Source organism: Stegostoma tigrinum, chromosome 7 (genome assembly GCF_030684315.1).
Source record: "Stegostoma tigrinum isolate sSteTig4 chromosome 7, sSteTig4.hap1, whole genome shotgun sequence".
Lineage (NCBI taxonomy): Eukaryota > Metazoa > Chordata > Chondrichthyes > Orectolobiformes > Stegostomatidae > Stegostoma > Stegostoma tigrinum.
This window is the reverse complement of record NC_081360.1, coordinates 73,977,600-73,992,350: the sequence shown is the minus strand read 5'-3', so window position 1 is coordinate 73,992,350 and position 14,751 is coordinate 73,977,600. Positions and strand designations below refer to the sequence as shown.

Genomic DNA, 14,751 nt, shown 5'->3' with positions numbered 1-14,751 from the left:
AGCAGTGAAAGTGTTTTTGTTCATACAATTGTAATACAGTTTTTCTGTCCTATAACAAATGGGCAACAATGAGCTTTTATTTGTCACAATTATAACTCATTTCATTCATAGTGAAAGATACTCTCGGATAGTTGCTAATGCTCTGAAGACATACACGCTTACCTTCTCCAGCTGCTGCTATAATGTATCTGGTTCTGCTTTGTTTGCCCTCTGCATTTTTGCTGGAACATGAGCGCGAACAAACTGACCATTCTGACCATTCACTCAGAACGCAGTCAGATGGACAGGGCACTGTGCAGATACCATGACGGGGAAGATAGGACTCTCCACAAAGCTCATCTAATGTTGCCTCTCCTGCAAAACACAAAAGAAATCTTCAACCACATGTTGCGGTTTACCCTTCTTACATTGACTATTTAAGTGCAAAAGCATAGGAATGAAAAATGGCTGTTCTGCTTCTTGAATCTGTACTTGTACTTAGCCACCTTCTTTCCATAGACCTTGAAACAAAAACCAATTAATTTCAGTCTTTAAAATCACTACTTATTCATCATCAATAGCCTTTTTACGGAAAAATTAATGTTATGGTTACGGAGTTTCCTCTATAAGTTGGAAAGAATGCTTCCTAATTTCACCTCTAATTAATGTAGTACTGTGCAGTCATGTGCTAGATTTTCCAACCAGATGAAATTATTTCACTTTATCAATGCAATTAAATCTTTTAATCATGATAAATACCTTGATTAGCTTACCAATCGGTCATCAAAATTTAAAAGATTCGAGCATAAGCTAATATAAATTCTCTTCATAAGTTAGCCCTTTTAAATCTGCTATGATTTCTATCACCATAACCCTTCCAAAGTCAAAATATCTTCTGAGATAATGGGAACTGCAGATGCTGGAGAATCCGAGACAACAAAGTGTGGGGCTGGATGAACACAGCAGGCCAAGCAGCATCTTAAGAGCACAAAAGCTGATGTTTCAGGCCGAGACCCTTCATCAGAAAAGGGGGAGGGGGAGAGGGTTCTGAAATAAATAGGGAGAGAGGGGGAGGTGGATCGAAGATGGATAGAGAAGAAGATAGGTGGAGAGGAGACAGACAAGTGAAAGAGGCGGGGATGGAGCCAGTAAAGGTGAGGGAGGAGGTACAGGGGTAAGTATAGCATTTCCTGCGGTTGCAGGCAGAAGTGCCAGGTGTGGTGGGGTTGGATGGGAGTGTGGAATGGGCAAGTGAGTCACGGAGAGACTGGTCCCTCTGGAAAGCAGCTATGCCTGCCTCTTTGTAAGTTACATGGAATAATCCCTCTTCTGCACTACACTGGCCCCAAATCCCACCTCTTCCTGTTACATTGATGACTGTATCGGTGACACCTCGTGCGACCATGAGGAGCTCGGACAGTTCATCCACTTTACCCACACCTTCCACCCCAACCTCAAATTCACCTGGGCCATCTCCAACACATCCCCCATCTTCCAGGACCTTTCTGTCTCCATTGCAGGCTACCACCTGGAAACCGATATCCATTTCAAGCCCACCGACTCCCACAGCTACCTAGAATACACCTCCTCCCACCCACCTTCCTGCAAAAATTCCTTCCTCTATTCCCAATTCCTTTGCCTCTGACACATCTGCTCCCAGGGTGAAGCATTCCACTCCCGTATATCCTAGATGACCTCATTCTTCAAAGAACGCACCAACCCCCCCGCAGTGGTTAAGAACGCCCTCGACTGTGTCTCCCACATTTCCCGCACCTCATCCCTCACACCTCGTCCCCACAATAACCACCAAAAGAGAATCCCCCTCGTTCTCACATACCACCCCACCAACCTCCGAATTCAACACATCACCCTCCAAAACTTCCGCCATCTGCAATCGAACCCCACCACCAAAGACATTTTTCTATCCCCACACTTGTCTGATTTCCGGAGGGACCACTCTCTCTGTGACTCCCTTGTCCGCTCCACACTCCCCTCCGACCCCACCACACCTGGCACTTTCCCCTGCAACCGCAGGAAGTGATACACTTGCCCCCATACCTCCTCCCTCACCCCCATCGCAAGCCCCAAGAAGACATTCCACATCAAGCAGATGTTCACCTGCACATCTGCCAATGTGGTACAGTGCATCCGCTGTACCCGCTGTGGCCTCCTGTACATCGGGGGAAAGCAAACGGAGGCTTGGGGGCCGCTTTGCAGAACACCTACGCTCGGTTCGCAATAAACAACTGCACCTCCCAGTCGCGAACCATTTCAACTCCCCCTCCCATTCCTCAGACAGCATGTCCATCCTGGGCCTCCTGCAGTGCCACAAGGATGCCACCTGAAAGTTGCAGGAACAGTAACTCATATTCCGCTTGGGAACCCTGCCGCCCAATGGTATCAATGTGGATTTCACAAGCTTCAAAATCTCCCCTCCCCTCACTGCACCTCAAACCCAGCCCAGCTCATCCCTGCCTCTCTAACCTGGTCTTCCTCTCACCTATCCCTTCCTCCCATCTTACGCTGCACCTCCATTTCCTACCTACTAACCTCACCCTGCCCCCTGGACCTGTGTGTCCTCTCCGGACTGACCTATTCCCTCCCTACCTCCCCACCTACACTCACCTCTACTGGCTCCATCCCCGTCTCTTAAACTTGCCTGTCTCCTCTCCACTTATCTTCTCCTCTATCCATCTTTAATCCGCCTCCCCCTTTCTCCCTATTTATTTCAGAACCCTCTCCCCCTCTCCCTTTTCTGATGAAGGGTTTAGGCCCGAAACATCAGCTTTTGTGCTTCTGAGATGCTGCTTGGCCTGCTGTGTTCATCCAGCTCCACACTTTGTTAACTCAAAATATCTTCGCTTCGGTTGACATCCAAAATTGATTATCAATGTCAAGTTGAAATTGGCACAACAGAAGCATCACTACCTCCATTTTGAATTCCCAACCTGTAATAATAATTTTCACATATACAGGAGTAACACTGTAACAAATATTTAGTAGTATTGATTGTTGAAAATAATATTGCAATTATTACAGCCAGAGGATAATTTCATACATCATTGAGTTGCAAAACTAAAAATTCATGACCAATTTTAAAAAGGTCAAAAATGCCATCTGTACAATTCAGATCTCTGAATTCTGTACAATACAAAGCCACAAAAGGCAATTATTAGTTAATTACTGATTACTACAAATAAACAATAAATACTGCTTCAGCCAGTGGCACCTATAACCATGAATGACTTTTTAAAAAATCTATTTTTGAGGAAGAAACGTTGCCCAAGGCATTTTTAAATAATATTAAATAATAAGAAGTCTCTTGGGATATTTAGCATTTACTGAGCAGCATAGGAGGGATGCCAGAGGACTGGAGGAGAGCAAATGTGGTTCCATTGTTCCAGGAGGGTAGTTGGGATAAACACAGACCAGTGAGTCTATCATCTCTAATAGGGAAACCATTGAAAAAATTTCTGAGGGACAGAATCATCACCACTTCGATAGGCAAAACTTAATCACGGGCGAACTATATGACTTTATAAGGAGGAAGATGATGTGTAGCAAACTTGATTGAATTATTTGGAGCACAAAGGGTCTCAGGAGCACTGGTTCATGATTCCTGCTTCAGGATTCTCTTCAGGTTAACATGCACGTTCAGAGAGAAAAATATGTGTTCCTGACTTGTAAGGGAATCAAGGATTATGAGGGGAAGGAAGGAGAATGGGCTTGAGAATATATTAACCATGATCAAATGGTGGAGCAGGCTTGATGGGTCAAATGGCATAACTCTGCTCATATGATCATATGGTCTTATGGGTGGTGAGTTTAAGCTGAGGATCACCGTGCCTCAGGCAAAGAGTGACTTTGAGAAGGTGACATTTTTATGGCAACCTTAGCTAGTCTGTGCTGCTGGTCTCATTGCACTTTGCAAACTAACCATCCAGCCAGCTGTTACTCAATTATGTCTTAGTTGAAAAATAAGTCATTAATAATCAGTAGTTAATAAGCATTTGATTTCTTTATGTCTGTGTTGACGTCCCTATAATTGCCAATTTTATAAAAGTGCTGTTAAAAATGCTGAGGAATAGATGAGTCAAGACACATCCAGGAACTAATGTTCATTGAACTGTCATAAGACCACAAGGTATGAGAGCAGAATTAGGTCATTTGGCCCATCGAGGCTGTTGCGTCACTTGATCATGGCTGATCTGAATTTTAAAGCCACAGACACACTGATAGATAGAGGTCCATTTATTTTATACAAGAGTGTACACTTTAAGCCACTTTATGCTCTTAATGTTTCAGGCAATATGGACAACAGACAGAGACCATTAAATGAACTATTATTATGCTGTTAATTATTAATGTATCACACTCTTGCAATGACCTTAATGGGGGGGCAAGCAGGAAGGATATAACAGAAATCCTGAGAACCATTTCGTCTATATTGCCCCTTCAGCTTAAAAGTTGTTCATAATTTTTATAAATATATCTTTTTTTTTCCTTGTTTCAGTTAGTTAAGAAATCTTTAGTTGTCAGATATGTGTATGCCTTTTACTTAAATACTTGTTCATTAAAGTTTATTAATGTATTTAATAAACTTGGATGTTATTTACCTCTACCTGAATATTTTTTTTAAAATTCTGACTTAAATGGAAACTTTCAGAAGGTTTCAAGCATAGAGGATTTGCACAGAAAAAAATTCAATTTCATTTGGAATGCGCTACCTTGCGGATTCTACAGCTTCACCGTGCACATCAATCCATGCTGCTCTGATGACCATACGACTGTCTGATCAGCAGAAAAGCCGTGACACATGTCTTTACAGTTTGCTGTTTCTCCTAGGATCAACTTGCTCTGTCCCAGCAACAATTTTAGAATTGCAGTAGAACATTGAATGGAGCCCTTGGCTCAGAATACTGTGGTACATGGGCAGGACATCGCAGTAGCTAAAATATTACTTTAATTGCTGACACAACTCAAGTGCATAACAAAATAAGTAAATGCTCCATCATTGAAAGATGTCAATTTAAACCTTTATTTGTGCCGTTGGAGACCAAGAACTTTTCTTAAAGGCACACTGACTGTGTTCGACTTGGCCCCCACAGGGAGCTGAAGTATTCTGACTCTCAGCCTTGCAATGTAGGAGTGATAAGTAGGCTGAGTTCAGCTCATTCTTTCCAGCACCAGATTTTGTGCTGGAAATGAAGATTCATTGTTTCACAATCAATCAGAAATTCCGGCCTGCACAAAGACCAATTTTTGGACAAAGCAACAAAAGATAGGAGAAAACTCTTGTCTCAAGAGCTGTATTTACTCCCTGGGAAAAATGGTGGATGTTGTTGTTTTGCTGAAGTGTCAATTAGCTCCATTATCAGAGTCGGAAGCATGCAGTGACTGAAAGCATTAAGTTCTATTGTTCACATCCCCAGCCAGTCTCCAGGCAATTTCCTTCTCCTATCAATAACTGTGGGAGGAGTGTCTCTGGTAAAATGAATGAGACAGTCAAATTAGCCAGAAATGTATGTCTGTTTTAAAACTCTTCATTTAATATTCATCATATAAAATATTTCAGATAATAAAGTCATGAATAATGTATACATATTAATTAAATATTCTGATTATTATTCAGAATGAAGTCTGAGTTAGGACGTTTAAATCTGCATTTGGCTTTTGTAGATCCCCAAAATTTGTTCATGATCGCAATTTCTTTTTATAAGTTAACACTGGTCTAAATAAACTCCACATTTGTATAAACATAATTTTAACACTCTCTCGGATATTAGAGCTTTATTTTTCTAGCACTTCCTAACCCTATAAGAAGAAGGGCCTAACTTTTCCAAGTAGAATTATTTTAATGCTGGCATTAATCTTTTCCAAAGAATACTGCTGGGAAAATCCAGATTATTGTTTGTTAAACTAGTAACTGGGGAATGTGAGAAAAACCTATGGTGATTTGCATTGACTTCCCTTCACATTGGGTGGATCCTACCATCTCTCTCTGCAACTCTCTCTATCAGCACAGCTAAAAGCAGAAACACGTCTCATTAGAAATCAGGGATTTAAAACTACATCCTACTTTTCAACCCAAGTTAAAGGAGTGACAAAAACTGCAGATAAAAGGCAGAGCATCAGGAACAAAAGGAGAGATACAGCAGGCCTTTAGACAAGGGAAATAAAAGCTAACCCAATTCAAAGAAGGAAGAAATATATTTTACATATTTTATAGCATCAAAACAATATTAATTAAAAAATTTACTTTTCAATGGCAAAGAGTGACAACACTGAAGCATGGAATCATAGAAAATAGGAGCAGGAATAGCCTTTTGAACTTATTCCATCATTCAATATGATCACAGCTGATCTTCCAAGTTAACATCCGGTTCCTGAATTCTCCCCATACCCCAACTGATCTAAACTTTTCTTCATACCTGATTCATTTCAGGTTGGACAATGTCCCTGGAAAGCCCCTCTGCACCGTAACCACATCCTACCCGGAGTACAGTTACCAGAATTGCACACAGTACTCAAATTGTGGCCTAAGCAACATCCTGTACACTTCTATCATAACTTCACAGCTCTTAAATTCTCTGCTTTGACTAATAAAGGCAAGTATCCAAATGCCCTATTAACCAGTGATAATGGGAACTGCAGATGCTGGAGAATCCAAGATCATGAAATGTGAGGCTGGATGAACACAGCAGGCCCAGCAGCATCTCAGGAGCACAAAAGCTGACGTTTCGGGCCAGACCCTTCATCAGAGAGCCCTATTAACCACCCTATTTAAATGTTCAGTTGCCTTCAATGCCTGATATGTGCATACTAAGATCACACTGATCCTAATCACTACCCAGTGTCCGACCATTCATCATGTACTCCTGTGACGTTTTGGTCCTTTTGCTGCCTCGTAACCCCTCTGTTTCTGATGATAGGTCTAGGCCCGAAACATCAACTTTTGTGCTCCTAAGAATTTGCTTGGCCTGCTGTGTTGATCCAGCTCTACACTTAGTCATCTCTGTTCAAGGAGGAGGCATTTTCCAATTTCCACTCTGCTGGCAGATTTGCTAAATCTAGGGAAGTTTAGAAAATTAAGACAAGGCAGCTATTCCCCATTAGCCACCTCTTTTAAAGAAGCCCATCAGAATCCAACATGCAATTCAACCAGTTTGCTTAGTGCTGCTTCCCTTATGACTAAAATTTCACTAAGTTCCTCTCTACCCTTCACCATATGATTTACAACTACTACTGTAATGTTCTTCACATACTCTGTAATGAAGACAGAAGTAAAATATTTGCTCATTTCATCTGCCATTTCATTATTATCTATTAACTTCCATTCTCATTCTCTTAGTTAACAACAGATAGTGAGTCCTCCCTTTAAAATGTTTCTTTAAACTAGCAATATGCTTATTCTGAGTATTCTGCAATATCCCCTTAAATCCATATGGATCTTCCCCTAGCTTGCCTTACCAATTCACTTCAGCTATAATGATAATGGGAACTGCAGATGCTGGAGAATCCAAGATAATAAAATGTGAAGCTGGATGAACACAGCAGACCCAGCAGCATCTCAGGAGCACAAATGCTGACGTTTCGGGCCTAGACCCTTCATCAGAGAGGGGGATGGGGTGAGGGTTCTGGAATAAATAGGTAGAGAGGGGGAGGTGGACCGAAGATGGAGAGAAAAGAAGATAGGTGGAGAGGAGAGTATAGGTGGGGAGGTAGGGAGGGGATAGGTCAGTCCAGGGAAGACGGACAGGTCAAGGAGGTGGGATGGGGTTAGTAGGTAGGAGACGGAGGTGCAGCTTGGGGTGGGAGGAGGGGATGGGTGAGAGGAAGAACAGGTTAGGGAGGCAGAGACAGGTTGGACTGGTTTTGGGATGCAGTGGGTGGAGGGGAAGAGCTGGGCTGGTTGTGTGTTGCCGTGGGGGGAGGTTACGAACTGGGCCTGTAGTTCAGTTTATATATCCACACTTTTCAAGTTGAAAATATCCTCCCTTTCAAATACAATGAAAATTTAATAATATTGTGGTGACTATTTACCAAGGGATGCCTTTATTCTGAGGTCTTGAATTAATCCTGTCACATTACACACAATAGTTAGTCGCATATAATCTGCTCAAAACTAATATCAATTTAATTCAATGTGCTGCCGTGGATGAGATTTGAACTCCTGTGTCCAGAACTTCAGTTTGGAGTTGGAGCTTGTTTGTCCTGGTATTGAGTTGTATCTTGAACTGGTCCTCAAGTACTCTCCAAATTATCTCACAAAACTTTTTATTATTCTTAAAAAGACTGGATGTATTTATTTTACACAAGCCCCTCCTTGTTAACAGCAAATAAGATTTTCAAAGATCTCCTCTCACTCTCAGTCATGGCTTGATGTGTGAAATAAGGCTGTGTATGTCACTTAGCAGTTTTAAATTCGTGAAAATGTCACTAGCTACAAAATCCATAATCAAATATTTGCTTTCTATTTCTTGTTGAAGGTCAATGATTTTATTTCTTTTGTCGAAGTAAAGGGCTTGTTTGTTTCTTTCTTTTACTAGGTTTGCAATTCTGTCTTTTTATTTTCTTTCTTTTGTTTTACTTTTCACAGTTGCAGCCTCCTTCAGAGGTTTTGTTGAGTGTGGGTGTGTGTCAGGAAGAAATAAGAGCTCGTATTAACAGGTATCAGTGCTGAGATGGATCTCTGACCAACTAAGGAACAACAAAGTCACATCAGCTTTGGTGCCAAGTTGAAGGAAACTAAATGGAACCAACTGCTGCATGGAGGTATGCTTCTTTCGATTAGAAAAAAACACTTCCCAGCACGTAAAAAGCCATTTGTCCAAACAGGAGGATTCTACTATCAGAGATAATGGGAACTGCAGATGCTGGAGAATTCCAAGATAATAAAATGTGAGGCTGGATGAACACAGCAGGCCAAGCAGCATCTCAGGAGCACAAAAGCTGACGTTTCGGGCCTAGACCCTTCATCAGGGAGGGGGATGGGGAGAGGGAACTGGAATAAATAGGGAGAGAGGGGGAGGCGGACCGAAGATGGAGAGTAAAGAAGATAGATGGAGAGAGTGTAGGTGGGGAGGTAGGGAGGGGATAGGTCAGTCCAGGGAAGACGGACAGGTCAAGGAGGTGGGATGAGGTTAGTAGGTAGCTGGGGGTGCGGCTTGGGGTGGGAGGAAGGGATGGGTGAGAGGAAGAACCGGTTAGGGAGGCAGAGACAGGTTGGACTGGTTTTGGGATGCAGTGGGTGGGGGGGAAGAGCTGGGCTGGTTGTGTGGTGCAGTGGGGGGAGGGGACGAACTGGGCTGGTTTAGGGATGCAGTAGGGGAAGGGGAGATTTTGAAACTGGTGAAGTCCACATTGATACCATATGGCTGCAGGGTTCCCAGGCGGAATATGAGTTGCTGTTCCTGCAAACACTCCCCCTCCCATTCTCTTAACCATTTCCACTCCCCCTCCCATTCTCTTGATGACATGTCCATCATGGGCCTCCTGCACTGCCACAATGATGCCACGCGAAGGTTGCAGGAACAGCAACTCATATTCCGCCTGGGAACCCTGCAGCCATATGGTATCAATGTGGACTTCACCAGTTTCAAAATCTCCCCTTCCCCTACTGCATCCCTAAACCAGCCCAGTTCGTCCCCTCCCCCCACTGCACCACACAACCAGCCCAGCTCTTCCCCCCCACCCACTGCATCCCAAAACCAGTCCAACCTGTCTCTGCCTCCCTAACCGGTTCTTCCTCTCACCCATCCCTTCCTCCCACCCCAAGCCGCACCCCCAGCTACCTACTAACCTCATCCCACCTCCTTGACCTGTCCGTCTTCCCTGGACTGACCTATCCCCTCCCTACCTCCCCACCTACACTCTCTCCACCTATCTTCTTTACTCTCCATCTTCGGTCCGCCTCCCCCTCTCTCCCTATTTATTCCAGTTCCCTCTCCCCATCCCCCTCCCTGATGAAGGGTCTAGGCCCGAAACGTCAGCTTTTGTGCTCCTGAGATGCTGCTTGGCCTGTTGTGTTCATCCAGCCTCACATTTTATTATCTTGGAGGATTCTACTTTTGTGATTGCAGTATTTTTCATCTTCTGGTGCTCACTTTAAGCCTGTAGAAAGCTTTCTAGCTGCCAATTTTGATTTTATTCCTATAAGATGTATTTTAATTGCTGTACCCTTAATTATATGTTGGGAAGCAAGCTGAAACTTTTTTTTATTTTTTTGTAAAAATGATAGGGTTTCTAGCTAGATAGATCTTGAACTTTAAAGTAGAAGGAAGCTAAGCCTGCCTTCTGGCTTTTAAGTTGGATTTCTGTACTCGTATTAACATATTGTGGTCCCTCATCTGAATGCTTTATGATCCATCGCTGTCTAATCTTTAATGAGGATTCTTTTATGGGGAGTTCAAGGTGTTTATTGCCATGTTACCACAATAACATGTTATTTCTGGTAGCTGGTGATCTTCAACTATCAGTTCATACATATGTCAGTCCCCATAACATATGAATGAGGAATGGATGATATAGTACTGAAATATTCCATGAACTTCTGTTACATCACTTGGTATTTACATAACTTGTTCCTATTGCCCACAGTGTGCTTCCCTCAGTGTGACATGCTGCAAGAGGAGAGAGCTCAGTAAGGTGGAGATTGAGACATTCAAACAATTAGCTCCCATGCCATAATACAGTGATGAAATCACGAGCATGTTCCTTAAAGTTACATCACTTATCCACTGCAAGATATGACACAATGAAAACAGTATAATTAGTAAGTTCTGTTAATAAACTTCAAAACAACGTTCTCTACAAGAACACAGCCCTTTGTGGTATAGAACATAGAACAGTACAGCACAGTACAAACCCTTTGGCCCACGATGTCATGCCGAACATTTACCCTAATCCTAAAGTCTATCTAACCTCCACCTGTACCTTATACTATCATCCATATGCCTGTCTAATAGCTGTTTAAATGCCCCTAATGAGGCTGACTCCACTACTCACTTCGGCAATGCATTCCATGCCCCTACCACTCTGAGTAAAGAACCTACCTCTGACGTCTCCCCTATTTTTACCTCCACTTACTTTCAAACTATGCCATTCTCCCCACCCCATAATAGCTACCTCAACCCCAGGAAACAGTCTCTGGCTTTCTACTCTATCTATACCTCTGATCATTTTGTATACATCTATCAAGTCACCTCTCATTCTTCATCATTCTAAAGAGAAAAACCCTAACTCTCTCAACCCTTCGTCGTCAGACTTTCCCTCCATTCCAGTCAACATCCTGGTAAATCTCCTCTGCACCTTTTCCAATGCCTCCACATCTTTCCTGTAACAAGGGGACCAGAATGAACACAATACTCCAGTCTTGGCTGAACCAGGCTTTTGTATAGCTGGAGCATAACTTCACGGCACTTGAACTCAATCCCTCTTTGAATGAAAGCTAATATACTGTACGCCTTCTTAACAACTCTATCCACCCAGGTAACAAGGTGTGGAACTGGATGAACACAGCAGGCCAGGCAGCATCTTAGGAGCAGGAATGCTGATATGAAGGGTGTCGGCCTAAAACATCAGCTTTCCTGCTCCTAAGATGTTGCTTGGCCTGCTGTGTTCATCCAGCTCCACACCTTGTTATCTCGGATTGTCCAGCATCTGCAGTTCCTATTATCTCTATCCACCTGGGTGGCAGATTTTGGGGAACTGTGGACATGAACCCCAAGTTCCCCCTACTCCTCCACACTGCCAAGAATCTTTCTGTTAACCCTATATTCTGCTTTCAAGGGTGTCCTTCCAAAATGAATCACCTCACACTTTTCATGGTTGAACTCCATCTGCCACTTTCCAGGCCAGCTGTGTATCCTAACAATGTCCCTTTGTAACCTAGAACTGCCCTTCACACTGTCCACAACACAATCCACCTTCATATCATCCGCAAACTCTCTGATCCACTTTCTGCACTTTCACCTAAATCATTTACAAAAATCGCAAATAGAAGAGGACCCAGAACAGATCCTTGTGGTACACCACTCATAACTGAGCACCATGTTGAATATTTTCTGTCCACTACCACCCTTTGTCTTCAAAGGGTCAGCCTGTTCTGAATCCAATCTGCCACTTTTCCCCTTGTCCCATGCCTCCTTACCTTCTGCATGAGCCTACCATGGGGAACCTTATCAAACACCTTACTTAAAACTATTTATACCACATCCACAGCTCCACCTTCATCCACATGTTAGGTCACCTCTTCAAAGAATTCAGTAAGGTTTGTGAGGCAAGGTCTACCCCTCACAAACCCATGCTGACTATCACAAATCAAACTGTGCCTTTGCAAGTGATCATAAATCCTACTCTCAGAGCCCTCTCCAATAATTTGCCCACCACTGTTGTAAGGCTAACTGGCCAGTAATTTCCGGGGTTATCCCTATTCCCTTTTTTGAACAAAGGAATGACATTTGCCTCTCTCCACTTTTCTGGCACTATACCCATGGACAGTGTATGCTATATCAACTAAAATAAAGGGAAACATTTAGGCTGTATCTTAACAGATGTGGCACTTGATCCAATCCATGATTCCATGATGTTGGATACCAATGTAAGACTGGCATTTTGTTGGGATCAGGCCAGCAAGGCCCATTGATGGGTTGGGGGGGCCGATTCATCAGGATGCAGAAATGGGTAATACATAGGGGTAGGCCTACCTTGGAGAAGTAGCCATCATATGCAAGACAGACAAGTTGGAGATATGGCTCTCTCAGTCAGCATCATTAGCTCAGGTAATGCAGGAGGAGACTTTAAATTAATCATTAATTGCCCACTTAAAGCCTTCACTTGGTCCATTAGAATGCAGTGTGCCCCATCCATTCCTCACTACTGGTAAAATACCAGCTGCAGGAGGTAAGTAATGTACATGAGACAGCCCACTATTCCACAAAATTTTACACCACTCCTGTGCTAGCCCACTCTCACTGTGTGAGGGGCAAAATATTTCCACCTGAAAACTCTTACATTCCCTTCACACTTGCTGCCTAGCCTACTGAATTTTTGTAGAATTTTGCAGTTTTATTTCTTTTAATTTAGAAAGTGGAGAAAAGAAATCATCATTTATTCATTGTAGGCAAGTCTACAATTGGATTTCAGACATGCTTTGATTAAAACACAGAATACCTTTAATGATAATCAAGCCTGGTGATGAGGTGCCTTAAGTGTTTGAATAAGACTCTTCTGTTTGCTGTTCAACTGCAGGGTTTAAAATCCATTACAAGGTTCTAATTAAATAATACAAATTGATTTCAAATTTCGAGGGCTGTTGTTCTTAGAATGACAACGGGGCACAGGCTGAGAAATAACAAATGATATTTTGTTCAACTTTGGCATTGGAAGTTACAACGTGAATAGTTTATATTTTTATAAATTAAATCAAAATAATGCATTTTGCTATCCATGCACAGTGCATAACACAGATTGCAGTGTTTTGTATATGACAGCTATAATGAGTTGTTAGCATAGATAATATAGAATGGTGAGATGAATCATCTGAATGGCCTCCCTCATTTCTATTTATCTTTGTACACAAACAATCAATAAGTTTTCTGTAATTGAAGTGTAATTACAAAATTAGTGGAGTTACAAAATTACAAGTTACTAAGCAAGTAATTTGTTTATTTCCATTTTCTGTGTAAGAAATGTGTTCTCCTCACTCAGTAACAGGATTGGCACACTTTGTAGATTTCTACTCAATCTGCTCATGTACGAACTCAGCAAGAGGAGCCCTTAGGTTAGAAAAGGAAACAGTCTCTTTTCTTTCACCAGATGATCACAGTAAAGCTAACTGAATTCATTTACTCAAGGTACAACAAGAACAAATTTCAACTGAAATGGTAAGAGTATTAGGAGAAGTTGTCAAAATCAGTTAAAAATGCCTGGCTTAAGTATATTTTTGAAGCAGAGAAGGACATAGATGGATGCAGGAGCCCTGGAAGTTCCAAACAGTAGTCACTGATAGAAGTAAACCCAATAATTAACAGGAGCAAGAGTAAGGTATGCAGTAGACCAAAGTTAGTGCACTGAGCACCAACAAATTGGATATAGGATTGTAGGGCGAGCGAGCTAAGCTGTTCCAGGAATAGATGTTCCAGCAATGTCAATCATTGTGCTACTCTACATCAAATTAATCTTCTTGTCACATTCTCTCCCTTAAAACATAGTCAAGAAGCAAACCCATTTCTTACTTTTACAGATGGATTGTTACTTGTCAAATCAAATGAAATTAATCTAACTTGCTCGATAATTACGATGAATTAGATCCCTTACATGTTTAATCTTTTGGCTTTATCTACTTATTGTAACCACAAACTGACATAGAGAATAATTAGTGCACTGAATACAGATTCAGCATGACCTTCAGCTGCAAGTTCGATAATAATGGATTTCTGCTTCATTACTCAGGGAGTTTGGCCAAAGTATTGGCAGACACCTTTATTCTGTTCATGATTCTATCAAATTTTAAGAATTATAAACCCATTGATATCAAAAAGGTAACTGATGATGTAATTAGATTTAAAACCATAACCAATACATTGGGAGACTAATTGTTTGAGTATGTCTCCATATCAAAACAGCTATATTTTGAGATTCATTGTGCTAAAATAATAAATGGATATTACAGGATATGACATCTTGGTAACCACAGGGGATTGGGGAGGTGAGCACTTTTCAAATCTCAGAAATACAAGAAGGGAATGGTAGACCTCATTTGTACTCTGC

General features: G+C 42.0%; 1 protein-coding gene across 4 annotated transcripts in view; it reads right to left on the bottom strand.

The window, feature by feature from the left end:
* thsd7ba (thrombospondin, type I, domain containing 7Ba) overlaps positions 1-14,751 on the bottom strand; it is a 922,022-nt gene that overhangs the window by 379,186 nt on the left and 528,085 nt on the right. For all 4 annotated transcript variants that reach the window (XM_048535033.2, XM_048535035.2, XM_048535034.2 and 1 more), the window contains one exon: positions 163-354. In XM_048535033.2, the coding sequence (XP_048390990.1) occupies positions 163-354 (192 nt within the window). The remainder of the gene's footprint in view (positions 1-162; positions 355-14,751) is intronic.